Consider the following 26,600-nt stretch of genomic DNA (forward strand, 5'->3'; position numbering starts at 1 on the left):
AGCTGGAGTCAGGGAGTAAAGTTTAGGCCCGAATCAGAACTTTCCCAGAGTGTTTGGAGCTGGGGTTCTGGTTCCAGCCCATCTCTAGGAAATGGATCACACACAAGTCTGGGTTTGAAAAGCACTTGAGTGCTAGTCTACTAGGCAGGGAATGCCATTTTGAGCACCAGCTCCCTTGACCCAACAGAGAAACCCCCCAGACCCCTCAGCAAATGCCTCCTGACCAGCTTGCAGACAGATGCAAGCCCAAGGCAAAGAGCCTGGAGAAAGGGTTACCAACACTGTATTTCAGAAATAAGGGACTGTTTTCTTGGCACCCCTACCCTCTCTCTCCTCTGATATTATTAATGTTGTTATAATTAATTATAACAGGACTCACCTCCATTCACCATCACCAGGGGTGTTTCTTGCTGCTTTTTGCAGCACTCAGCAACTCCCAGTCTTCTTGTACCAAGATGAAAAAATAAGGAACTGTTATCAGCCCTTATTGCCTGGATCCACCTAGCAAAGGTCTGCTGCCACCCTGTTCTGGTAGGGAGAGACCCCTGTGTCCCCTTAAGCAATTGGAATGCAGAAATTCAGCTTTTAAACAGGGACCCAAAAACTAAGTGAACAAGACACCCTGCGTCAAACACAGCTTCCTGGTGACCAGGACCCCTTCCCCGGCCAGCCTTGACAGCTGCAGGGTCACACAACAGTCCTGTAACCCAGACTCGAGGCCTGGCCACAATTCTGGCCTGGGGAGCACGGTCTCAGCACTCAGACGATCCAGGCTCTTCTCCCACTAGCTGTGCAGTGAAATAACAAGGGGCATTCTGGGCAATTCCATGCAAATGAGCATGCCAGCCAATGCCCTAACATCTCCGCAACTCCCCATGGAACTGGCAGTCCCCAAACTCCACCAGTCCTTGAGGCACATCTTGAACATCGGTCTGCCATCTGCAGTCTGCTGCAACATATCCTGAGCTTTCTGATAGTCTGCCTGGTGCATTCCCGCCTCCTGCCTCTTAGTCATCGCAGTCCTACACGCTCCTGTTGGGTCTCTGCCAGGGCCGGCTCCAGGCCACAGCGCACCAAGCGCGTGCTTGGAGCAGCATGCTGCAGGGGGCGCTCTGCCGGTTGCCGGGAGGGCGGCAGGCAGCTCCGGTGGACCTCCCGCAGGCGTGCCTGCGGAGGGTCCACTGGTCCCGCAGCTCCGGTGGAGCATCTGCAGGCATGCCTGCAGGAGGTCCACCGGAGCCGCGGGACCGGCAAGCAGCAGAGTGCCCCCCGCAGTGTGCCGCCGTGCTTGGGGCAGCAAAATTGCTAGAACCAGCCCTGGTCTCTGCAGTAATCCTTCTGGGTCTGTTTCAGCCCTGCCTCCCTCCAACGGGAACACTCATCACCTTCATCCATTGAGCTCAAAACATTTTACAACACAGGGTCAGCATTATCGATTCGTGCCCCTTTTACAGCAGAGAAAACCATGGCACCAGGAGGTCAAGTGACGCCTCCCAGGTTCTACACAGTGAATCATAAGCAGAGTTGGGAACAGAACCCATATCTTCTGCCTCCCACGCAGTGCCCTGGAACTTCCACCCAAAGGAGCCTTTGCTTCCTTACAGCAGTAGTTCACAACCAGGGACACCCCCGCCCCCGGGGATACACACAGGTCTTCCAGGGGCCGGGGTACATCAACTCAACTAGGTATTTGCCTAGTTTTACAAAAAGCACTAGCAAGGACAGTCAAACTAAAATTTCATCAGCTAATGACTTGCTTATACTGCTCTATAGACGATACACTGAAACATCTAAGGACAATATTTTAATTCCAATTGATTTGTTTTACAATTATATGGTAAAAATGAGAAAGTCGGTCATTGTTCAGTACTAGTGGGCTGTGACACTGCTGTATTTTTATGTCTGATTTTGTAAGCAAGTAGTTTTCAAGTGAGGTGGAACTTGGGGTACATAAGACAAATCAGACTCCTGAATGGGGTACAGGAGTCTGGAGAGCCTGCGAGCCCCTGCCTTATAGCCACACAAAACAGGAGACAAAAGCAAGACATTTCTAAAGCCATTAGCATTTTTAAAAACCTTTTCCAAATGATGCTGCTGTAACTTACCTTTTATTAGCACATCTTTTCCTGTGTTTTATAATATGGACTTATGTGTAACTATTCAATATATTGAAGGTACTGACAGCTGTAATATTTTGACTGACATACACCTAAGCCAATGAGGATACACAGCTTGTAGCAATATAGAAATGTTACAGGAAATAAATTGGTCTTGAATGCACGTCCAACCTGAGCTCCTTGGTAGGTCTGTGAGAAGATGACAGATGCTTGCTAGTGAATGTTTTGCTTGAAGCTACATCAGGTCACGTCTAGTGAGTGTGCAGAGCTTCTGTGTCTAAGTTTCTTATACACACTCTTAGATAAACTGCAACTCTGCACCAGGTCACTAGGTATCTGTTGAATCAAAAGGGACCTGGGAAAACTTTAATTAAACATGAGGTATTTCAAACTTTGTCCAATTGAGGGCCCTGCTGACAACATGCCAGGAACCTGACTGCTGCACTAGTCTGGGAGCAGGTGGAGTAGAGCAGGCTGGGGCCGAGTTGCTCCAGTTCCCGCCGCTGCCAGTGAGTGCGGGGTCGCTAGGGGAAAGAGGTGCAATGGGGGTGGGCCAGGGGCAGAGCATGGGGGAGGGTAAGAGGCAGGGCGGAGGGAGTTGTCCAGGGCTCCACCCCTCCTAGGGCAGGGGTGGCTCTAGACATTTTGCCACCCCAAGCACAGCGGCATGTTGCAGGGGGCAATCTGCCAGTCACCGGTCCCGCGGCTCCGGTGGACCTCCTGCAGGCATGCCTGCAGAGGGTCCGCTGGTCCCACGGCTTCGGTAGACCTCCCACAGACACAGTCCACCGGAGCCACAGGACCAGCGGACCCTCCGCAGGCATACTGCCGAAGGCTGCAAGCCTGCCGCCCTCCTGGAGATCGGCAGAGCGCCCCCCGCAGCATGCCGCCCCAAGGATGCACTTGGCTTGCTGGGGCCTGGAGCCGCCTCTGCCCTAGGGACGGCCCTGCCCCAGGGACGGCCCTGCCCCTTGCAGGGGGTGCCGGCCGAGGGATAGGGCTGGTCACTGGGACTAGTGCTGTCGCGTATGCAGCACCCAGGTGCCTAGGGCACCATGAAATTTGGGGCAATTTGGTCCCCCAAATTTCATGGTGCCCTACGCAGCTGCGTATACTGCATATGCCTAAGGACAGCCCTGTATAAACCATCTACAGATCTATGGTGTCAGTGAGCCAGGGCTGACTGCTGCTTTCGATGGAAACCTGAGCACATGACCCAATGAACAGTCTATCACCAGCACACTTACAAGGCCCTGCAGTCAGTGGCTCAGGGACCTGTCTGGTTCTGGAAGCCATTGTAGGTGAATGAGGGGAGGGCTGGTGAGCAGGATGCTGTCTTTGACAGGCAGGCAACAGGATTAACTTCACACGTGCTAGGGTCCTGGTCACTTCTGAAATAGATGCTGTCAGGTGAGTGAACAGAGGGGTCTTCATCAAAATAGTTGTAGGGTCTCAGGAAAAAGCCGACTCCGTTCCCCACAGTCACCGTGTTAGGAATATCCTCAGTATGTGGGATGTGCAGGAAGCCAACAGAAATCCAGGCAACCAGGTCCTGGAAGAGGAAGAGAGGCGTCACTGGGCTATTTCAGGAGAAGTGCTGGCTAGGAGAGCACACCTGGGGCAGACCCTCTGTAAACACCACTGAGCAATGACCACTGGTCCAGCACACACTTCAACACACACAGGGAATGAGGGACTACCCTGTTGGCTGTGACATGAACTGTTCTAGCCAGCAGCGTGTCTGCCCAGCCCTGGGCTGGACTCCCCATCTGCTTGCTCTGTTTGTGTGTCTCTGCCTGCCCTGCACACTCCCCTGGAAGGTGCTGCAGCCCTTAGTGGAAGGAGAACCCAGCACACCTCATTTACGATGGTCTCATTGTCTATGAAGTCAGCGAAGGCCACGGTGGGCGTCCAGGGGTCATTCTGGTTGTAGATGCTGGTGCTGGTCGGCTCCTCCTCTTTTCGTTTGGTGACGGCCAGTTTGTACCTAATGAGCAGAGAGAAGAGATTGATTTGCCCTCCCCACGCAGGCTGAGCCTGAGTGACGACATCTGTTCTGGGAGCCTGGACTCCTGGATTCTCTTCCCTGCTGCGTGAGCCTGGGCAAGTCACTTCTCCTCTCTGTCTCTGTTTCCACAGTGGCAGAATGGCAGTAATGATCCCTGCCTCCAAGGGCATGTGACGATTAGAGAGTTAGTGTTTTTAAAGGGCCCTGTGTGTGCGGTGCGCTAGCGGCACTCCTCTCTGCAAATCACCAGTGTAGTGGCCCCACTCACACAGCATCTGTCAATGGGGAGCGCCCTGGGAGAGAACCCACCCCATACTTACAAATGCGGATAAGGGGCAGGAATACTAGGGGAGAGGATATGAAATGGAAGGGCCATGAAACGATCAGCACCACATGGTCTGACAGGTGAGTCATGAAGGACAGGACACGGCACAGGCTGTGTGGTGGAGAGAGACAGTCTGGGACATGACAGCACGGGGTGGAGAGATTACTGTAGAGATCTGGCTACAGGGACTTTGTGAGACCCAGATTGCTGCCTCCCAGGGGGCATCATACTGCAGTTAAAGGGACACTGCTCAAGATGACAAGACTCGACATGTATATGTTAAATAACAACCTAGATTCACATAGAAACAGGGGTGCCATAATATCTTTTATTGGACCTCACCCACCTTGTCTCCCTGATATCCTGGGACCAACACAGCTACAGCAACACTGCATACAACAATCAAGATTCATAGCATTTCAGGCCAGAAGAGACCATAAGATCTATCATATCCATCCTGTATTTGACAGGTAGGCCATTAAATTTCACCCTGTTACTCTTGTATTGAGCCCCAGAACTTCAGAAATGTACCCAGTCCTGATCTGAAGACATCACGAGACAGAGAACCAACATTTACCCTGGAACCTGATTCTATTGGTTAATCGCCCTCACTGCAGAAAACTGGGGCGTAATTTCTAATTTGAATTTGTCTGGCTCCAGCTTCTAGTCAATGAACGACTATGGAGAGAAGCAATTCTTCCACTTTTCTCTTGCGTTTTAAAGGCCAAGAATATTTACTGTAATTGTTTAACCTTTCCCCTGTAGGGCAGGAAGCCACAGCCCAGAGCTATGGCATGACCCTTTCTGATTTCCCTCTCCAAACAGAGCAAGGACAAAGTTAACAAAGAGCTATGGCATGGGGGAAAGGGAACTGGGGTTTGCGTCATCAGCAAAATAGCGTGGAGCTTCTCTGGGTCTGACCCTGAGATGAGCCCCTTCCCCCAGACAGGGCCCCCCATCTCTGGGGCTGACCCTGAGGTGAGTCCCCTCCTCAGACAGGGGCCCCCTATCTCTGGGGCTGAGCCCATGATGAGTTCCCTCCCCTCAGATGGGGGCCCCCATCTCTGGGGATGAGCCTGAGGTGAGCCCCTCCCCCCAGACAGGGCCCCCATCTTTGGGGATGAGCCCATGGTGAGTCCCCGCTCCCCCCCCCCAAGACAGGGCCCCCAGCTCTGGGGCTGAGCCCGTGGTGATCATGGGAGCTGTGCCTGGATGCTTTTAAAATCTATTTTTATCTTCACTCACAGCTCCCCAGACTCCAGCAGCTGTGCAGGGGGAGTGAGCACCTCCGTACTCCTGGCCTCTTTCCCTCCGCTTTGTCCCAGCCCTGGATGATATTTCAGTGCAGGGATTTTACATCATTTCCCTTTGGCTGTTTTCCATGCATGCGTGGGGCTCGCTAGCAGGGATGGGGCCTCCAGAGGCTGAGCAATGGCAGAGAGGGAAACAGCAACTGCAGAGCTTGCACCAAGTCAGTTTCTGTTTTGGATCCATCTTTCCGGGTCTCTCATCCCTGCTGCCCCAGAGTGACCCCAGAAGGACAGGGTGGGAGAGCCAGGGTCAGAGGCATAACCCAGCCGATATATCAGTCAGAACACAGCTTTACTGCTGCACCCAAGCAAAGCTGGATGGAAACAGGCCAGCACTGAATTCCCTCCTTTATCTTGGCGTCAGACTGGAGAATCCATCCAATCCAGTGTCCCATTTCTGAAAGCAGCCAGCACCCGCTGCTTCAGAGGAAGGTGCGAGAAACCCCATAGGAGGACTTGTGGAATAAGTGGTTCCCCCTACTGCCTGGCAAGCAGTGCTCAGCTCAGGCCCTGAAGCAGGAGGCTGCTGCCCCATTGCTGTATCACTGAGGGCTGCTCTCCACAGCCCCGGTTTTACAGCCACTGGTCCCAACATGGCACCAACCCGGAGAGGGAGAGCAATTATTTAAGCACAAGCAGGAATTGCTTAATTTCTAAATGTGAACACCTACCTCCCCCAGCTGATGGACCGCTCCATGGAACTGGCTTCTGGCAGATGGTCCCCAGCAAAGCTGACTATCTGGATCCTGTAGCCGCGCTGGTGTCCCCACTTATTTTCACGGTTTGTGGTGAAGTGGATGTATCTGGGGATCTTGGAGTGAAGTGGGAATACAGCCTTGTCCTCAGTGTCCAGGACTTTCTTGGTGAGCCGTGGCCTCTGTATCTGGTGCTCTGGACTCCAAGGAGCCTGCACGGTATCGAATGTCATGTCATGAGCCACCAGAGAATTCTTTGTTCCTACAAGGCAAAGAGAAAACCTCTGAGAAATTGCACCTTTGGCCTCCTGGGCTTCCCGATAGGTTGTAAGAGTCAGGCCGTAGCTCATTCCAAACTGCAAACTACAGAGGCAGGCCCTGCAGCTCATTCAGGAGGACGAAGAACTCTGTGAAAGATCTTGAACAGAACCAATCTATTGCATAGAGGAAACACCACCCCCTCCAAAAGAAGCAACTGACAATACTACAGAACAAGGAACTTCCTAGTCACTTAGCATGTTAGGACATGAAAAACTCTAGAGTTCTCTGCTGGATTGACTCATCAGAGTAAGGGATCCCCAGCCCACCCTGCTGTGCACCCGAACTACTTGTGTCCTCTTGGAAACTCCTCCTTGCTCCACTGCTTTCCATTCTTCAGCCATGTGGGAAATGGGGAAAGGTCATTTTCTCCCCCTAACTCCTGGGAAAAAGGGTGTTCTTTCCTCTCAACACTTACAGCTGGCATGGGGAACTGAGATTTATTGCACAAGGCTTATTATACAGTGAACGTGTTTCAAAATCACTGGCTATATTTCTATGATGTCTCCTCAGGCAGCTCCACCGCTAAACGATGTATCTGCCACCCTCTGTCTGAGACATGAGTATAGAGGAAATCCTTTAATAGGTGCATCTTTTTTCCTAGGTATCACCAGTCCATATTTAGATCGTTCAGCCATCTAACTCCTCGAGGGTAGCAAGGTGTTACAGTTCATCCTCCAATCCTCTAAATTATGCCACCTTCAATAATCTGTCGTCCGATCTTCTAAGAGGTGCTGGTCCCATAGGACTCATGACATTTCATGGGTGGATTAGGGGCAATCCTTTGTTGAGAGGATTAATGTTTAATTTTAGTTATAAAATACCTTGTGCTTGGTTCAAGAGAGTTTAAAAGTCCAGAAAGGAGAAAGAAAATTAACAGCTGAATATAGTGAAGAGCTAGAGCTCTGCTCCTGCAGCTCTCCAGGAGGACACCAAGTGCTTTCAGCCAATGCAACACGTTAGAAGCATTATATCATCAGAAGAGACTCTTGCTGGCTGATGATGCCAAGAGGGCAGAAACTGTCCCTAAAAGCTTCCAACAGCTCCTGCCTTTTCACAAGTTAACTCTTCCAAGGGTGTGAAACTATTCACAGAAGTCACATGACACAGGGGTATTTGCCATTGAACCTTTCCTGCCCCAGGTCATGCCATGACAGTCAGGAAGGAACTGAAGTTTCAGCTTCTTGCCAGCTGTCGTGTGTGTCTGACACTTGTTATGGCGGCTGTCCCATGTGTGCTGAGAATGCCTCTGGGACTTAGGGTGACCAGATGTCCCGATTTTATAGGGACAGTCCCGATATTTGGACCTTTTTCTTATATAGGCTCCTATTATTCCCCACCCCATCCCGATTTTTCACACTTGCTGTCTGGTCACCCTACTGGGTCTTGCTCAGCGGATGCTCCACTGCTTAGGCTCACCCCTATTGGGAAGCTGATAATCACCACCCAGTGGTTAATAGGACACTTTACTGGTATGTGGCTAAGGTATGGTTGGTATTTTGTCATGTGACACTGTTCATGCAGAAAGTCACTAGCAAGAGTAATCTGTTTTCCATGCTATATCCTAGTCTAATAGCTGGGTTTGATTCCTGCAAGCATCCCCTTTGGGGCTAAGTAGGTCTGTAACATAAAGTGGCCTCTTACATGTGCAGAATTAATGCATGCCCCCACAGGTGGATTGGAGTGAATCCGTCCTAGCTTGTTATTCCCACGGGCAGTTAAGTTATACTCTTCCAGGTTCAATGCTGAATCCTTTTTTCTCCCCCCAGGGAGGCGGTTGCATCCAAGACCTATGGCACGCAGTCAGCAAAGTTTGTGTCTACAATTCCTAAACCTGCCAAAGTTTGATGTTTTTCCTATGGAAGTTGATCCAGAAGGTTTTCTAATTTAATCTGGCTGCTCCACTTTATCCGCTGCTCTGGTGAGTTTCTGTGCCTCGACTACACTTGAAACTTCAAAGCTCTGCCGTGGGAGCGCTGTCGCGGCAGCACTTTGAAGTGTGAGTGTGGTCGCATCGCCAGCGCTGGGAGAGAGCTCTCCCAGCGCTGCACGTACTCCAGCTCCTCATGGGGATTAGCTTGCAGTGCTGGGAGCCGCACTCCCAGCGCTGCGGCACTGTTTACACTGGCGCTTTGCAGCGCTGTATCTTGCAGCGCTCAGGGGGGTGTTTTTTCACACCCCTGAGCCAGAAAGTTGCAGCGCTGTAAAGCGCCAGTGTAGCCAAGGTGGTCTCCAGCTCGCTTTATGGGGAGGGGACCCTGCCAGCTCCCTAAATTACAAACTATAGAATGCAGCACTTATATCTAGTGGCCCCAATTCTCGCTGCATTCCAGCTCCTTTACACCATTTCAGAACAGGGCAGATTCCAGAGCAACCCAGGGCTGGTGTAATGACTACCCCACACACTCAGCTCCTGGCAGAAGAGTGAGCCAGGGGGTGGGAAAGGATGTGACTGCCTGATCCCTTTGTGTTGCAGCTGTTCTCGGCTGTGGGAATCTGCCTTAAATTAGGTTCTAATTTACGCTGGGGGATGGGCAGGCCCTGGCCAAGCCCAGAATTCAGAAGCCCCCGTCTGTGCCACCTTGGGCTGCTCCGAGAGAGAGACAGAGAGAGAGAGAGAGAGACAGAGCGCGCACATGCAAAGAGACCTACCTCCAACATCCAAGTCTACTTTATAGTTGATGAGATGGTTGTGCATTGTCCCTAGGGTGTGTTCCCCAACCCGACTGCCATGTTCAGTGCCTATACCATAGAGAAAGGATGAGCTAATATAGCCAGTGGCGTGGATTTTTACTTCAATAGCTCCGTTCTGGTAGAATATGAAGTCCCAAACGTAGTCATAGTTAATGAGAGTTGAAATGGCCCTGAGAACAAGAGCATATTTAGTCAGACCGCCATAGTACAGGGACTGCAAGTTGGAATAATGGCGCCTCAGCGGGACTGAAGTGTCCTGCTCGAAAATACACAAGGAGTTTTTATTAACTTTAGGGGTCTCTGATTCAACTAGATAGTGTCTATCCACATAGGTGGCTGTGTAGGGGCAATCAACACCTCGGACCAGCTCAAAAGCAAACTTGCCGATGCCAAAGCTCGCATCCATATATCTAGTCATCATCCCTCCGGGACAATTAGAGCCATAGACAGCAAGGGCTTCTTGGAGACTCAGCTCATAGACAATCCTCTCTCCGTTGAACTTGATGTCAAAGAGACGTGGACCTGTATTCACATCCATCCCAAAGGCAAAACTCCAGGACTGGAAGATGACGTGATTGTTTTGGATGCTGTAGCGGGGCCCATGAGGCTCATATTGCAAAGGGCCTGGTGCCATGGGGGCTGCTCTGGGCCTCATGGAACCAAATTCCTCATCAGGTTGGACTTTCTTAACTTTTACATCTTTCACGTGGCCTTGTATGAACTCAGTCTCCAGCTGCTCCATGTCTTCATAGTACTGGCCATTATAGAACACTTTGCTTATACTCCATTGGGAGGCGTCCAGGCTGCTGTGATTAACCAGCACCTCCAGCCCCACTGGGTGCAGATAGTAGCCGCTGCCATTCACGTTCTGGAACAGAACAAACCAGGTGGCACGATCTCCTGACTGGAACCCCCGGGGGGCTGTGGTGAGGGTAGCAAAATTGGTCTCATCATAATCACAGCACACTCTGAGCAAGCCTGGTGCTTTGGAGAACTCCTGGTAGACAAAGCGGTCAATATCCTTGTATTCCTTCTCAGTCACTGGTCTGCGGTGATATGGCAGCTTCCCTCTGTACTTCCGCACTGTGACATCCCTGTGAGTTGTTGGCTTTGGCAGGGGACCCACCACGTATTCCGTGACATTCGGGTTTGTTTGGTTTCCGAAATACACCACAGCCAGCGCCTGCCGGGGGGGTCGCCTGCCCCCACGATCCAAGAACCCCAATGCCTCTGCCTTGGTAGGGAGCTGCACATCGACGTAGTAAATGCAGTTATCAGAAGGGTTTGCTTGAGAGGCATCTACCAATGGCACCCCAAGGTTTTCCTGAAGATACATCACCACTTGCTTCATTTCTTCTGGCGTCAGATCAGCAAAGACCAGGCTCTGGTCGCTGTGCTTTCCCTTCTGGCTGCTCAGGCTCTGCGGCTCACAGGTGGCTGGTTTCACTCCTCTAGTCAGCAACACACAAACCAAAGCGAAAATTGTGGCTAGTGCCAGAACCAGGAGGATGAGGACAGTTTTCAGGTTCATGTTGTAGCTGCAGAGTCGGCTCCTGAAGCCTCACAGAATGGAGGTGCCTGCTGCCGGCAGCCTTGCTAGGAGAGCAGGCTGCGTCTGTTTGTGGGGAGGTGCAGGGCTGGAGGAGGGAGATGTGGTGAGAAGATGCTTGAGGTTTGCCGTCAACCATAAAAGGCTTCTTCTGCGTCTCCAGACCATTCACAGGCTCAGCTTCTTAAGCAGCACTTTAGGTCTCCGCACAACACTCACTTCCTGGCCAGTTCTTTGGGAGGCGGGTTACAGAGGCTGCCCCCAGCTCCGCGGTCCTTGGAGCCATTTTAGAAAACACAAGCACAGACCCAAAAAAATACAGGGAAAGCAAAATGCTCTGGCCAACAAAGCAGAGATGTTGAAAAAGAGACTGTCTGCTAGGGGCTTCTTGCCAGATGTTGTAACCTGATCCCTCCCTGGCTACACTCCACTTCTCTGCTGCCCTGACCAAGACTTTCTCCCTTCGGGTTTCCCTCTGTCTTGCTTCTAATGATTCCCCTGCTTGGCAATTTACTTGGTTACATCCCAAGAGCTGTTGTTTGGGCTGATCAGGCTGGACTTGTTTCTCGCACCTGCTCTGGTGCCGCCACAGGCTCCGCTGACTCCTTTATTCAGTGTTTGTGGGCACATGGCCCTGGTTCTGGTGCTCGCTCTGCCAGGTGTGACTCCTCATATCTATTCCCTATTCCAGCCTCCTGCTGCTGTTCGACGCTCAACACAGCAGGGAGTTCCCCCACTGGGTGTGTGGCACCTTACTGTGCAAAAAGCCCTCTTAGAATGGAACTCCTCACTAGTGGTACAACCCATCAGCAATAAGAGTGGCCGAACTGGGCCCATGGGGGCTAGGGACTCTGTCTTTGCTTATTTGTTTGTCAAGCACTATGCACATTGCTGAAGCTATCTCAATAAATAATCAGAGGCTGCTGGGAGGGAAATGGGCTGCAGGAGGGCTCACAGGTTGCTAGGTGCCTTTAGAAATAGTGTTTATATTCTGTAGCAGCACCCAGAGGTCCTGGGGCTGGCCGGAGCACCTTGGTGATGGGCATTGAACAAACATACATGGAGAGACAGAGCTTTCCCTAAAGAGCTCACACATGCTATGAAATGAGCCCAGAGCAAATAAGCAAATCCCACTCCCGTTTCCCACATTCTGAGGGTTGGATGTACCAATCACAAATGTGCTGTAGGTGGGTTGCTCACGATGGCCAGACAGGGTCAGAGTCCAACAGTGTCGCATCCCCTCAAAAATCTCCTTCCCCATGGCATATCCCTCCCCCCTGGTTCTGAGCTGGATTTGGTGTAGAAAGGTAGGGAAGCCCAGCATGCTCTGACTCCACTCACAGGGTCAGGCACAAACTCAAGCTCAGCTGGTCACTCAGTTTGCCTTGTAAGCAAATTGTCCTTTTCCATCCCTAACTCCCACATTCAGCAAATGCCACATTTCCCTCAGGCCTCTGCTCCCATTCCCACATTTCCTGCCCGCCTCTGCGGCTTTCTGTCCTGCTGTTTAGGACATTAGGTGTTTTCCCCTCTTCCCATCCCCCTTCCCTTCCTCTTTTAAGGTCATAAGTTCCTTTTGCCAAAGGCTTGGAGAGCCTCCAGCTCTCCCTGTGTAGCTTTGCTTTTGTAACAGCGGGGCAGGGCTGGTTCCAGGATTTATGGTATCTCTGAAACCTGCATGTTGCCAAAAATCAAAGCATTTCCTGCATGCTCCAGCCCCTGAGCAGAGCTGACCCAGGTGACTATCTCTGGCCTCATCCTGAGGTCTGCTGCCCCTTCATATCAGGAACAGGAGAGGACCTGAACTCTGCATAGGGATGAGGGCTACACCCCTGATTGGTTAAGACCCCATGTCCTGTCTGTGCCACCAGTTTGGCAGAAATGTCAAGCTCAGCTCAAGCACTTTGGAATTAAAGTTCCTTGGGCACTGGGCAGGGAGGGGGCTTAGACCAACCCTTCCTGTGATGGAGGAGAGGTCTGAGCTGCCAGCTCTGCCCCTTTCCTTCCCCGGAGCCCCTTTCCCAACCCCAGAATCATTTTCAAATTCACTCCTTCCAGTGGAGCAGGGCAGAGTCCCAGCAGATAAAATGCCCATCTCCTCTCGTGGCCAGGTCAGTGGCCCACTGGGCTCTTTCGGGAATTTGTCCCTAACTCTGGCCTGTGGCATGGCCCTGCCTTGTGACTTGATCCAAACTCTCATGCACAGCCCCAACCCCTCAGCAGGCAGCAGGGACAGGTCCTGGCTGGGGATGCTTGTTGCAAGGTGGGTAGCAGAGGGATGGGATTGGACAGGCTAGAACTGGGAGAAGACCCCTAGGAGCGAGATGGATAAGGCAGTGCCTTTGCCTGTCTGGGGAGCAGGGCTGCCTGGCACCTGGCACTCACCATGTCTCAGCTGTGCTTTCGTGATGGGGACTGGCCTGCAGCGCCTCCTCCTGGCCCGGGCTGCTGTGGCAACTGCCAGCAAGCAGCCTCTGCCTCCCATCTCGCTGCCCCAGGCCCCAGCCCAGAGTAGCAGAGACTCAAGGTGAGGGGGGCCCCCCCAACACCAGCCCCTTAGCCACTGCAGCTGGCTTCCCAATCAGCCCAGCAGCACCCCTGCACCCCTTCCAACCCAGCTACTCCACCCCTGCACCCCCCAGACCAGCACCATCTACCCATCACCAGCCCAGCTACCACCAAGCTACCTCTGCACCAGTGCAGCACCCCCCAGCCTGCTCACCAACCCCAGTCCTGCAGCAGGATGGGCATTATGATAATGAATAGGGCTTGGCGTCAGTCTCTAACAGCCAGGGTTGTGGCACAGCCATAGCTAAGAGCAGTGGGAGGTGCCGCCCCACCTGCTGTCTAACTTCCCAGGCCACAGAGGAAGCTTGAGTTCAGATTCTCTCATAGTACCTTCCAGGGTCACATTGCTTCCCACACAAATGACCAGGTCTCCCTGAGAAAAAGCTGCCTAGGACCTTACATTGCTTCCTTTGCAGGATCAAATTCATCTGGGTCTGGAGCCTCAGCAGCCCATCATTCCCCAGCTGCTCTGAAAATCATGCTTTCTCCTTGGACAATGGATCCCAGATCTTAGGAAGGAGCCTGCTCCCTTGGGACTAGGGAGGGACGAAACTTATTTCCATGTCCCCTTGTCACTAACATCCTTCCAATGATGAGCCCTGATGGTCTCATTAGCTTCTAGCCCAGTCATGGCCAGTGCTTGGTCTTTGTTTCCTCCACTCTATAGTTCACTCCCTGCATTGACCATTCTTAGCCATCTATCGGGTCTTTCAGCTCTCCTGGCTTCCTCTGCATCATCAGCCCAATGTTCGTTTGTGCTCTAGACAATGGAAGCTGCTTTGCACCCTGGTATGTGATACGAAATAATGTGCAGTGTCCTATCCCATAATATCACAGCCATGACACCCTTGAGTGGCTTGCGGAGCCCTCTACTCCCACAGTCTGGCTCTACTCAGCACCTGTCAGTTCTAAGCATCACATTCATTTAAATATTGAACAGCTCACGTCTCTTTTGTGGCTTGTGATGACTCAGATGCTCCAACACTGGAGTAACAGCCTTGTGCCCCATCTACTATTCTGCTGATCTTCAGACATCCTGTTTTACACCCAGTATTTACCAGAGATCACTGTCCCCAAAGCTGCTCACTTAGGGAGCAGATGCGCAGGAGCCACTTGCCAAATCTTTATCCCTTATTCCTTTCCTGTTGTTTAACTACCCACAAGGTCTGGAAAGCAGAGTGAGTAGGAGTGACTTAGCTCACAGCCTTCTGCAGGGCACCAGACTCTCACAGCAGCCAGATCAGACCCTCAGGAGAGGTCTCAGGCTACAGGGCTTTATGTATCTGATGTTCTTGAAAGGCACTAGCCCATGATGAGGACTGGCTAACCTCAGTGAGATCTCATAGCCTCTGTAGAGCTTGTGCTTTCTCAAGGCAGGGATTTAATCAAAGCTTCAGGCCACAGCATGTTTTTAAGGTTGACTTATAAATGTCGGCAGCGCACACTCAGCCTGTGGAATTCATTTCCAGGGGATGTTGTGAAGGAAAAGTATAGCTGGGTTCAAAAAAGAATGAGATAAGTTCATGGAGGACAGGTCCATCAATGGCTATTAGCCAAGATGGTCAGGGATGCAACCCTAGCCTCTGACTGCCAGAAGCTGGGACTGGACAACAGGGGATGGATCACTCAGTGAGTGCCTGTTATGTTCATTCCCTCTGAATGGCCACTATCAGAAAACAGTGAACAATGAACTAGATGGACCATTGGTCTGAGCCAGTACAGCTATTCCCATGTGCTTAAGCTAAGACTCAGCCCCTTCAGCCTTCATGGACACAGGCAGTGCAATGCAGCTGCAGCAGTTTAAGAATAAGGCATTTGAGATAACTTTGGACCAACGTCAAGCTTCATTATTTTCACCTGAGTTAGTTACTACTCGGTATTTATTACTGTTATCAGAGGAACAGAACTGGCTCTCCTTCCACCTGCCTCCCTCATGTGACAGACTGGATTTAAACATGTTCTTCTAAAAAAGACTAATGCAAGTTCTAACCTGGCAGCGCACTGAGAAAGTTATGCTTCCCTTTAAAGACACAGCCCCTCGTAATAGTGAAGTTACTATATAAAAAGCTACAACACCATTAACAGATGGACTTGACGACAGATCTCCATTATTAAAAATAGATGTTTTTCAGCAGAGTAGTCACTCTGGTGCATCAGATTCATTTCTCCTACCGCGTAAAGACCCTGCAGTCCATAACTCTTAGATACAGCCCTTGTAAGCAGTGATAACGGTGATAGTACTTTATCAAAAGATAAACTTAGTCATTAGAAATGGGTTTTAAGACAGATCTCCATTATGCAAATGAATCATCTGGGCAGAGTAGTCACTCTGGTGCATCATATTCACTTCTTCTACCACACAAAGACCCTGCAGCCCATAACTCTTACAGTCTCGTCAGATTTTGGAAGCCGTCATAGGTGAACGGAGGGAGGATTGGTAAACATGAGGCACTTTTGGACAGGCAGGCAATATGGTTGACTTCACATACACTAGAGTCCTGCTCACTGGTGAAAAAGACGCCATCAGGTGAGTATATGGAAGGGTCTATGTCATAATAATTGTAGGGTCTCAGGAAAATGCTGACTCCATTTCCCACCGTCACTGTGTTGGGAATATCCTCAGCATGTGGGATGTGAAGGAAACCAGTTGTTATCCAGGCAACCAAATCCTGGGGAAGGGAGAGAGTGTCACATAACTTGGTTATTTCAGGAGAACATCCATTGGGGGCACATATTGGGGCAGACCAGTAACGTCTGAGGACAGAACCTGGGTCAAAGCCTGCAAATGCCATCTGCCAGGCTCCCTCTTTAGGAGAGCGGCTTGGGCAATGGAAATATTTTCTTGACATTTTTCCCCCATTTGTTGACGTTTCAGATTTTTCAGACTGTTCTGACCAGCTCTGCTCATTCACTTTACACACGACTCAGTCGCATGGACTTCACAAGGACAAAGAATGAACAGGTGCTAACTCGGAAGAGGGGAAACATGGAGTGCAGTGAGTTGTTTTTCCTTCCCCAAGGTTTTTCTTTTGTCCCACAGAAACCAAGAGTCCTGTTAGCAATGTCTGTCTGAGCCCTGAGCAAAAGAACGGGCCTCGTCTGTGAGGGTCCTGGGCTGTGGATAGCTCTAAGACTGAGCGCAATACTCGGCACACTATAACACATGGCCCCAGCGCAAAGAGAACCCCCCCTCACCTCATTTACAATGGTCTCATTGTTTATGAAGTCAGCAAAGGCCACAGTGGGCGTCCAGGGGTCATTCTGGTTGTAGATGCTGCTACTGGTTGGTTCCTCCTCTTTTCGTTTGGTGACAGCCAGTTTGTACCTAATGAGAGGAGAGAAAGAAAGCAGCCACACAGGACAGGGACATTTAAAACCAGATTGGGAGAAATATACTACAGGAAACACTCTGCCCTGGCCCCACCTGTCAGGTTGGACGGGGGCATGGGCTACATAATGAAGCTTCCATCTCAAGCTTCTATGATCCTAATGTGCACCTCACAAAACTGTTACCACAACATTCAGCCCAGCAAAAACTCCAGAGACTGGTATAGCAGGGTGCCAGTGAGGTGCATCAGCAGAAGGGGAATGAGTGTGACCTGGACTGGAATAGCAGGTACCATGCAGGTCATGACTGAGACGCACTGACTGAGCTGTGGCCAAGGGGTGAGGCAAGACTGAGAAAAAACAGAGGGGACTTCAGGCCACAGGTAAGGTGCACTTGAGGAAGTGTGTGGCAGCAGGGTTCAAAATGAATCAATGAAGTAGAGAATTCAATCAAGGTTTGCAACAGAGGTTTGGCTTTAAACTCCAAGGAGTGGGCAAACAGCTGATAGGGCATAACTAAGGCTACGTTTGTGTCATGGAATCCGTGACTTCCAGAGACCTCGGTGACAGTCTCTGCTTCAGCCCCACGGGCTGCAGGACTCTGGAGCTGACAGCCACTGAGTCCCTGACAGGGATCCAGCAACAGGAAGCCCCCTGCAAAGTTCCAGCGACAGGTGACAGACTCCTGAGGGGGCCCTTCTCAGGGTTCCAGTGACTGTGCAGGAGGTGGGGGACACCTCGGCAAGCAGCTGGGGTGTCTTGTTTTCTCTTTGGGAAATATGGTCACCCTGTATTTCCCAGCTGCTACGGGTGGAGGGGGAACCCCACAGGTCCCAGCCCCACGGTGGTGGGGGAAACCAGGGGGCTGCAGAAGCAAAAATCACAGACAGGTCATGGCTTCCCTGAATTTTTGTTTCTTGCCCATGACCTGTCCATGATTTTTACTAAAAATAACCATGACAAAATTGTAGCCTTAGGCATAACTCCCAGTGATTGGTAAGAGGGAACGTGATACCCTTTCACTAGAGCACACAAGAGCCTTTGCCCATGTCCATTCTATGGGTACCTGAACCATGCAGCCACTGGACACCCACAGGTGACTTGTGTATCATCATAAACTATGTGGTAACGTCTAGCTGAAAGCTGCCTACCTCCCCCAGCTGATAGCTCTCTCCATCAAACTGGTTTCTGGCAGATGTTTCCCGGCGAAGCTAACGATCTGGATCCTGTAGCCACGTTGGTGGCCCCACTTATTTTCACCGTTGGCTGCAAAATAGATGTATCTGGGCATGTTTGAATGGAGCCGGAACGCAGCCTTGTCCTCTGTGTCCAGGACTGCTTTGGTGAGCCGCGGGCGCTGTATCTGGTGCTCTGGACTCCAAGGAGCCTGCACAGACTCAAATGCCATGTCATGGGCCACCACAGTATTATTCACCCCTAAAAGACAAAGAAAAATATCACTGAAGAAATCACTTCCTGTACTTCCTAGACAGCATATGTATTCTCACCACCACCCCGTCCCAGAGACTCTGAACAATGTGGGTTCTGCATGGGGCCATCTCCATATCTGCAGCTCTGTGCCCAACAAGCAGTTCCACGCCAAACAAGCGGCTAAGTCCTTCTCAGCAATGACTGCAGTTGTGATGAGTGGCTGAGATGCAATGAGATGTGGCCGACCCCATCATCTGGCTCACGTAATCACCTAAGGTGAAACTCATCCTTTCCAGAGGGTTAAGTGGAGCCTAAGAGGTGCATAACCCTTGTGCTAGCCCCTGCACTCTCCCCAGATGACAACGCAGCTACTGTAATTAACAAACATTACATATACAATAGGTCAGTGGTTTTCAACCTTTTTTCATTTGCAGACCCCTAAAGAACTTCCAATGGAGGTGCAGACCCTATAGTCTGTGGCCCTCCAGGTGTCCACACACCACAGATTGAAAACCCTGCGACAGAGCAAGTAGAATATTTCTGCTCATGATTTTGCACCTTCCCAGAAGAGAAGGTGAACTTGCAAAGTGACAGGGGGAATGAGCAGCACCTCTCAAGAGCTGGGTGATTCCATGTAATTCAGGGCCTTGCAGGGAATGAGTCTGAGCAGTAAGGGTCAGGGAGGGTGGCTTTTGTCATATGTGAATTCCAGGGATTTATAGAGTGGCATTATGATGTTTCTATTATATTATCTGTCCCTTTCCTAATGGTTCTAACCTTCTGTTCACTTTTTTGATTGTCGCTGCACATAGAGCAGATGTTTTCCGGGAACTATCAACAATGACTCCAAGGTCTCTTTCTTGAGCAGTAACAGCTAATTTAGACCCCACCATTTTGCCTGTACAGCTGAGATCATATTTTTCAATGCCCATTACTTTGCACTTATCAACATTGGATTTCATCTGCCAGTTTGTTGTCCAGTTGCCTAGTCTTGTGAGATCCCTTTGTAACTCTTCACAGGCAGCTTTGGACTTAACTATCTTGAGTAATTTTGTATTGTCTGCAATTTTTGCCACCTCACTGTTCACCTTGTTTTCCAGATAATTTATGAGAGATCCTGGTCACATACATATTCATCATCCACTGCCAAAAAATAATGCTTCAACTTTTTCCAGGCTCTGTGAGATGGGGGAAGAAGTCACAGGAAAGGCTTCAACTATGAAGATGGACAGAAATATTCTTCAGCAACTAATCACAGTCTATGAAGCCAGCAGGACTATGAATTTGCAACAGATTTTGACACGAGTTAATCCCGATCCCTTTGGCATTAGCACAGGCAACTGACGGTCTAAGAACAGGCACAAAAGCATGATGTACTGACAGCCAACGTCCACTACCCACCAACAGTTAACTCCACTAGGAGGATAAGATTTGGTACAAGCCATAGGAAAGCCCTCCAGGGCCAAAACATTTGGAGACCTTGTAGACACGTTGGTAAGAACAGGCCTGGGGCAGATTTTCACAGAACAGACATGCATTTGGCAGTTACTGCGAAGAATATATTAAAGTCTTGTACAAGACAAAAATGCACAAGAAGTGCTAGACCCATCTGAAGAAAGGTGGAAGGCAGATATGTGCCTCTCCCAGGTAACTGGATGAATTTCATTGCACTGCCAGAAAAATCAGGAGGCTCCTGCAATATTTTTATCTGAGTAACTAATACTAGCCTACTGACAAATTCAGTGCATGGACATGAGGTTGGTAAGGGCCCATGGGAATAAGATAATCGAGATGTTCATGAGAAGGAGTCCCAGGAACTTTCCAAACTCTCTGAGCCAGGAAAAGGTGGTTATAGTCTCTGGTTCTCAGTCTGAGTTGCTCTGGCTTCTTCTGCTTAGGCAAAGTGAGTTTACTTGAGGCTTTCCTTGAAAATAATGTCAGTGCAGCTACAACGGGTCTGAGCTTATCTGCCTCTACTTACCCTCGGGAGGACGGATGCCAGAAATCAAGCCCACAGCTCTATCCAGGTTGGATTATTTATTTGTATCTTTTTATTTTAGGAAACACGTTGTCCTCCTCCAGTAATGCTGGGGTTGTTTGCTCCTCCCACAGACAGCAGCTTTTGTGTGAAAATCATCCATGTGGCTTTTGTCACAAATGAAAATAATGCCAAGAAAATCCCAATCAGCCGCAGGCAGCTGCAGCCCAGCGGGGTTCGTGCAGAGTGACTTGCAGTCTCACATCCCAGCCTGTGTGGGGGTGACAGGTGCCATCTGTGCCATCCCCTTTCTAAGTGCATAGCGCAAGGAGTTCAAGCAAGATGCAGCAGAGCTGCCTTTCTTATTCAAGGACAGGGCTGGCTCCAGGCACTAGCAAAGGAAGCAGGTGCTTGGGGCGGCCAATGGAAAGGGGTGGCATGCCTGAATCTTCAGCGGCAATTCGGCAGCGAGCCCTTCGCTCCAAGAGGGACCCGCCACCAAATTGCCACCAAAGAATGAAGCAGCGCGGTAGAGCTGCCGCCGAAGAGCCGCCGACCACGGCTTTATCTTTTTTTTTTTTTCCGCTTTGCTGCTTGGGACGGCAAAAAAGCTGGAGCCGGCCCCGTTCAGGAATCGCAGCTGTCAGCTGCCCTGAGAGAAGGAATCCAAAGCTCGGAGTCGGAGGATGAAAGGAGGCAGAGGTGCATGTGCGCAATACTGTGTGTCACAGGGCTGGGGCAAAACACAGCCCTTCCCTTAACGGTGCTGCCAGAACACTGGCTGTGGTCAGCTGGACACAGAGGTGGTCTGTTACTGCAGAACTTACAGCTAAAGTCTGGCTCATTAGGGGTCGCTGATGTATAAGTGCCCAGACTGAAATGGCCCCTGGAAAGGGTTAGAGCGGCACCCAGAGAGCGGCTAATGGGATGGCACGGGCCAGAGTCTTCTCCTTTGTCTGGGCCCCAAGATCTTGCTGAGCTTCCTTGGCATTTCCGAGCAGCTGCGCCAAAGGATGGTTAATGGCCAGGACCTCTTTTCCAGAGCACAGAGGCAGCCAGGGAGCTAACTACTTGGTCCCCAGTGGGATCGCCCTTGCAGACGAACTCAAGACACTCCATTAGTGCATGGAAAAAACCCAGGGTGCCTAATCCCTACACTGGTTAAAAGCAGGAGTGAAGTCAGTAGGACTATGCCTGTGTCAAACCAGCACTCAGTTACCACAGTGATGGGCTGCAGCAGAAAACCCTCCGATAGAAACTAATGCCAGTGAGCGGGGAAGGCAAGAGGGGCTCAGCCTGGCCATTATCTAGTGGTTACCCCTCAAGCCTTGCCCCAGTATAGCCACCTAGGGGCAATTAGTGATCCCAGCTGGGTGCAATGGAGTTGGAGCAACTCAGCACAGCTGCAGAGGATCTACTTCCTCAGAGCTGAACTCAGCTGACAGGAGCAGACCCAGGACAGCAGAGCTGGGAGTGTCCCCTCTCCCCCCCGGGAAGGGCCTGCTAAGCAAACTGAGGAAAACTGTGGGGACAGAACTGATCCCTGTGGGAGGCCCTGGAAATGAGGCAAGATCCAGGGAGAGCTGCAGAGGAAACAGGACTCTTCTGTAGAGAGAAATCCCCAGGGAACAAAGTAGGCTCCAGAGTGGGGAGGGCTGAGATAGGCTTTGTAAGTGAAAGCAGAAATCTTCAGTAGCCCAAGGGGGCAGGTGAATTATTCGGGTTTGCTGGGCTTTTCACTTGGACCTTGTGGTTCCCCTGAAAGGGACTTGAACTTTGTGCCTTGGCCACGGAAGCCCTGGTGAGAAGCAGACAGCCTGCAGGCAGCACTGGAGCCGAGAGTACTGGGGCCAATACACGTGGACGCAAGCGGGGATGCTCCAAGGGTGAACGCGCCCCACTGCACTGTAAGCGCTTCAGGGGAGGGGCTGTCCCATCACCACATGTTCATACACCACCTAGACACAGGACCCCATTCCCCCAAGGAGCTGCTCTTGTGGCCCTTGGATCTGCTTTGCAGCAAGCAGCAGCTGAGCCTGGAGGCGCGATGATCCCCGTGTCCTGCAGAAAGGCACAAACGCCATTTTGGCTCCGGCGCAATGGTTCTCCCTGCTGAAGGACTGAGCACTGTTCAGCAAAGGCCCTGCCAGCTTCCAAGGAGCGTGCAGAACATCACAAGGCAGGAACTCGAACAAGCTAAAGTTGAGAGTTGTCAAAGACACCCGAACTGACTGGCAGAGCCCCAGCAACCTCAGCCCCATGCCAGTGGGACACCTGGGCCTCTGCAGATGTGAGAAGAGTTAATCTCTAATTTGACGTGTGCCCCATTCCCAGGTGATTGGGTTGCTGGACTGATTGGGGGAGGCCTGGTGGGTCACCACCTTAGAACTAACCAAAGGCTCCTGGCAACTTTCCACACCTTTTGGCATCTTGGGAAGAAATGGCTCTTCCCCCATATAGCTCATCGTGTTTCTGAATCCTGCCGCTTGGATTACACAGTTCTGCCTGCAAGCCTGGACCTGGATCCTTCAGCATTGTGGCTAGCACGCTTATGCGTGCCAGCAGGTTAAAGAAGTATGGGCTGGATGAATGGACTCTAAGGTGGACAGAAAGCTGGCTAGATGGTTGGGCTCAACGGGTAGTGATCAACAGCTCCATGTCTCGTTGGCAGCCCTAGTGTCAAGCCGAGTGCCCCAAGGGTCGGTCCTGGGGCCAGTTTTGTTCAATATCTTCACAACTGATCTGCAGGATGGCGTGGACTGCACCCTCAGCAAGTTTGCAGATGACACTAAACTGGGAGGAGTGGTAGTTACGCTGGAGGGTAGGGACAGGATACAAAGGGACCTAGAAAAATTAGAGGATTGGGTCAAAAGAAACCTGATGAGATTCAACAAGGACAAGTGCAGAGTCCTGAACTTAGGATGGAAGAATCCCATGCACTGCTACAGACTAGGGACTGAGTGGCTAGGCAGCAGTTCTGCATAAAAGGACGTAGGGGTTACAGTGGATGAGAAGCTGGATATGAGTCAACAGTGGGCCCTTGTTGCCGAGAAGGCTAACAGCATTTTGGGCTGTATAAGTAGGGCCATTGCCAGCAGATCGAGAGACGTGATCATTCCCCTCTACTCGACACTGGTGAGGCCTGATCTGGAGTACTGTGTCCAGTTTTGGGCCCCAAACTACAAGAAGGATGGGGAAAAATTGGAGAAAGTCCAGCTGAGGTCAACAAAAATTATTTGGAGGCTGGAGTACATGATTTATGAGGAGAGGCTGAGAAACTGGGATTGTTTAGTCTGCGCACAAGAGAAGAATGAGGGGGATTGATAGCTGCTTTCAACTACCTGAAAGGGGGTTCCAAGAGGAGGATCTTAGACTGTTCTCAGTGGTACCTGATGACAGACAAGAAGTAATGGTCTCAAGTTGCAGTGGTGGAGTTTTAGGTTGGATATTAGGAAAAACTTTTTCACTAGGAGGGTGGTGAAGCACTGGAATGGGTTACCTAGGGAGGTGGTGGAATCTCCTTCCTTAGAGGTTTTAAGGTCAGGGTTGACAAAGCCCTGGCTGGGATGATTTAGTTGGGGATTGGTCCTGCGCTGAGCAGGGGATTGGACTAGATGATCTCCTGAGGGCCCTTCCAACCCTGAGATTCTATGATTCTAACTGCTGCTCTGGGGATTTATCAGACCAGCCACCCCTCTGCACTGGTTGTTTTTTTTCTGGGTAGAGAAGATAAAGCCAGTGAAGCGCATTATTTACATCCATCTTGAGGCTCTTCGCTTGCCTCCCCAAACCTGCTTGGCCAGGCACCTGGTTTGCATAAATCTTTCCTTATTAGAGACTCCAGCACTCTGGGTCACATGGCTATTTCCCCTGCAGAAAGCCTATGGACCAAAACCCCACGAGGCAAGCAGCAGAGACGGCTTCTCACCAGGAGGGCACCCATCTTAAAGATGATGTTTGGCCTGAGTACCAGGCGTGGGGCACGTGGATGAGCCTGAGCTGAGAAATGCAACAGAAATAAGCAACCACGAGAGACTCCTAACGGAGAACCTCCCTGTCCCCGTTTCCCACCAGAAATCTTATCATGCCATGTTGGACAAAGGCCATTTCCTTGTGAAAGGACAGGTGGCTCCCACTTCCTCCAGCTGGAAATTCCACTGGACAAATTAAAATGCAGTTGGGTTAGTGATCCCCTGTTGAACCAACAGCGACCCCATGGAAGGGCCTTGATGAAGTCTAGTGCAAGTCAGCCTGGGTCATCACCCTGGGCACTGCAGCAGGAAGGAGGAGACCTGGATTCTGGCTTACTTCAGTTACTCTGTGAGCTTGGTACTCTTGTCCCCTCGGTTTCCCCATTTAAGTGGGAACGACATGGTTGACCCAGCTCTGCGAAGCAATTCAAGAGCTGGGACTGAAGGTCTGATGTATGTGCGATGCCCGCTCACTACGGCAGTTTGCACTAGAGTATCTCCCATCTGCCTCTTCTTGTCAGTCAGACTCTCCTCATGTCCCCACCACCAGGAGCTCTCTGCCTTTCTGCCCCTGTTGACTGGCTGGCATTCAGCAGGCTGGCTTTTCTCTGCAGAACCCCAAAACTCCAGCTCATTTGTCACTGGGAAGGGTGCAGGGGCTGCTGTTACCAGAATTCAGGCCAGAGCCTATTGCTGAAAGGAGCTGGTATGGCAGACTTCTAACCTGTTCATCTGATGGACATTTGCAGGTCACGTGCAGACCATAGACAGACAAGTGTGCATGATGTAGGCCTCTTAAACAACCTGCCCCAGACCCACCATGCCTGAGCTTGCTGTGGCTGCTTCAACCCTCAGCAAAATCCCAGAGGGCTTGTGAGAAATGGGTGAAACATAAGAGGTGATTTAAAATCGGTTTGTGCAAGTGCTGTGCCTCTCACCGAGCCTAGGAGCTGCACAGAGCAGCCTTGCTGCTAGAAGGTGAGCACCAGTGTTCCAGCCTGAGGTTCCTGTGGCTGCTAGAAACTGATCTTCCAGCAGCTCATCTCCTGTATGATTTACATTGGTTGGTTGTTCTAATGCTCCTCTCTGCTGGCTGAGAGCTGTGCTGCTGGGCAGAACCAGACAGTGGGCCAGTTACACTCATGCCGCTGCTAAAGCTTATGCTCAAATAAATTTGTTAGACTCTCAGGTGCCACAAGGACTCCTGTTCTTCACGCCACAGCACTGACTTCAGCGAGTCAGCCACACGTACCCGAGAGCAGAGCACAGGCTGCTGTATCCGCAATGTCTGCATCCCCCTTCTCAGCATTTGGGGGTGGTGGGTATTAGAGTACAGGCGCCTGGGGGAGGGAGCTGCAGAGCCTGTTAACATGGGAGACGGATATTGTAATAGCAAAGAGCTGAGCACCGTCTTTCAGCACGCCTGGGCACGGAAAGACCCTGTGCTACCGCGGGCCGCCCCCTGGGCAAGAGGAGAATTCTAATGGTGACCCAGTAGCTGCAGCTGGTGGGCTTTGTACTCGGGACTAGCTTGCACCTGCCATTAAGATTCTTCACATAAAAACCTCTTGGGTTTCCCATGCACGCTCCGAGCTGGAACATGCAGTGGACGAGGGTCCAGGAACGTGACCTCCCACCTCATCCAGAAAGGGAGGAGACGTTGCCTTTATACCTGCGCCCACCCACCCCGCGTTCAGTCTTGGGCTGTGCAACTTTTCCTGCAGCCCAGGGAACTGACCTCACTCGCTGACAGCCCACAGTGCCTATCTACATCCTACGGCATCTTTCATGAGGTAGGAGGTTGGCAGTTTGGCCAGATATGATCAAAATGCCCAGTGGAGACCACAGCTAAAGAGGAGATCAGAGCGAGAGATTTTACTCTGGACAAAGGAGGAGGGTAGATGAGACACCTCTGCTACAAAACAAATATTATAATCTCTCACACACACACCCCGTTCCTGTCTTCCCTTTCCTAACACTACTTTTGGGATAGCCTAGGACTGGAACGTGGGCCTGGGCACTGTGTGTCAAACAGAACACAAAGAGGGAAAACAGAGAGATGATTAGAAACAGAGAGTTCTGCATTACCAGCCCTGTCATAGTATAATTCCTCAATCTGAACCTTAAAGTTCAAATATGAGGTACTAGCATAAACTCCTCAAAGCTTAATTACCAGCTTAGATCTGATAGCGCTGCCACCAGCCAAAATTTCCACTGTTTGGCTCACTCTGGTCTCCCCAAAACCTTCCCTGGGGAACCCCCAAGACTCAGATGCCCTGAGTCTACACAAAGGGAAATAACCCACTTCC

The 26,600-nt window shown here is 51.0% G+C and overlaps 2 protein-coding genes and 1 long non-coding RNA gene across 3 annotated transcripts in view; all 3 read right to left on the bottom strand.

Annotated features, from left to right (window-relative positions):
• Positions 1-1,789: 1,789 nt before the first annotated feature.
• On the bottom strand, positions 1,790-2,989 carry LOC142045799 (uncharacterized). Its single transcript, XR_012654662.1, has 2 exons — positions 2,887-2,989; positions 1,790-2,834 (listed from the first exon to the last, which is right to left on the bottom strand). It is a non-coding gene; the product is annotated as an uncharacterized LOC142045799 (long non-coding RNA).
• A 48-nt stretch (positions 2,990-3,037) lies between these two features.
• On the bottom strand, positions 3,038-11,288 carry LOC116820348 (amine oxidase [copper-containing] 3). Its single transcript, XM_032772738.2, has 4 exons — positions 9,426-11,288; positions 6,432-6,717; positions 3,975-4,104; positions 3,038-3,669 (listed from the first exon to the last, which is right to left on the bottom strand). Exons 1-4 carry the CDS (start codon positions 10,996-10,998, stop codon positions 3,385-3,387), a joined length of 2,274 nt encoding a protein of 757 aa, XP_032628629.1. The 5' UTR covers positions 10,999-11,288; the 3' UTR covers positions 3,038-3,384.
• Positions 11,289-15,449: 4,161 nt separating this feature from the next.
• The window catches only part of LOC116820349 (amine oxidase [copper-containing] 3-like), a 15,698-nt gene continuing 4,547 nt past the window's right edge, over positions 15,450-26,600 (bottom strand). Inside the window, exons 2-4 of the mRNA XM_032772739.2 lie at positions 18,063-18,348; positions 16,780-16,909; positions 15,450-16,253 (exon numbers count right to left, since the gene is read on the bottom strand). Of these exons, the coding sequence (XP_032628630.1) occupies positions 15,969-16,253; positions 16,780-16,909; positions 18,063-18,348 (701 nt within the window). The 3' untranslated portion in view covers positions 15,450-15,968. The remainder of the gene's footprint in view (positions 16,254-16,779; positions 16,910-18,062; positions 18,349-26,600) is intronic.

The sequence above is a fragment of the Chelonoidis abingdonii genome, chromosome 21 (assembly GCF_003597395.2).
Source record: "Chelonoidis abingdonii isolate Lonesome George chromosome 21, CheloAbing_2.0, whole genome shotgun sequence".
Lineage (NCBI taxonomy): Eukaryota > Metazoa > Chordata > Testudines > Testudinidae > Chelonoidis > Chelonoidis abingdonii.

Excerpts from the sequence above, each read along its gene's own strand:
- LOC116820348 (XM_032772738.2), bottom strand. The coding sequence starts at position 10,998 with ATGAACCTGAAAACTGTCCTCATCCTCCTGGTTCTGGCACTAGCCACA. Across the intron at positions 6,718-9,425 it reads AGTAGACTTGGATGTTGGAG|GAACAAAGAATTCTCTGGTG; the intron begins GTAGGTCTCTTT and ends TTTGCCTTGTAG. Across the intron at positions 4,105-6,431 it reads CGGTCCATCAGCTGGGGGAG|GTACAAACTGGCCGTCACCA; the intron begins GTAGGTGTTCAC and ends TCTGCTCATTAG.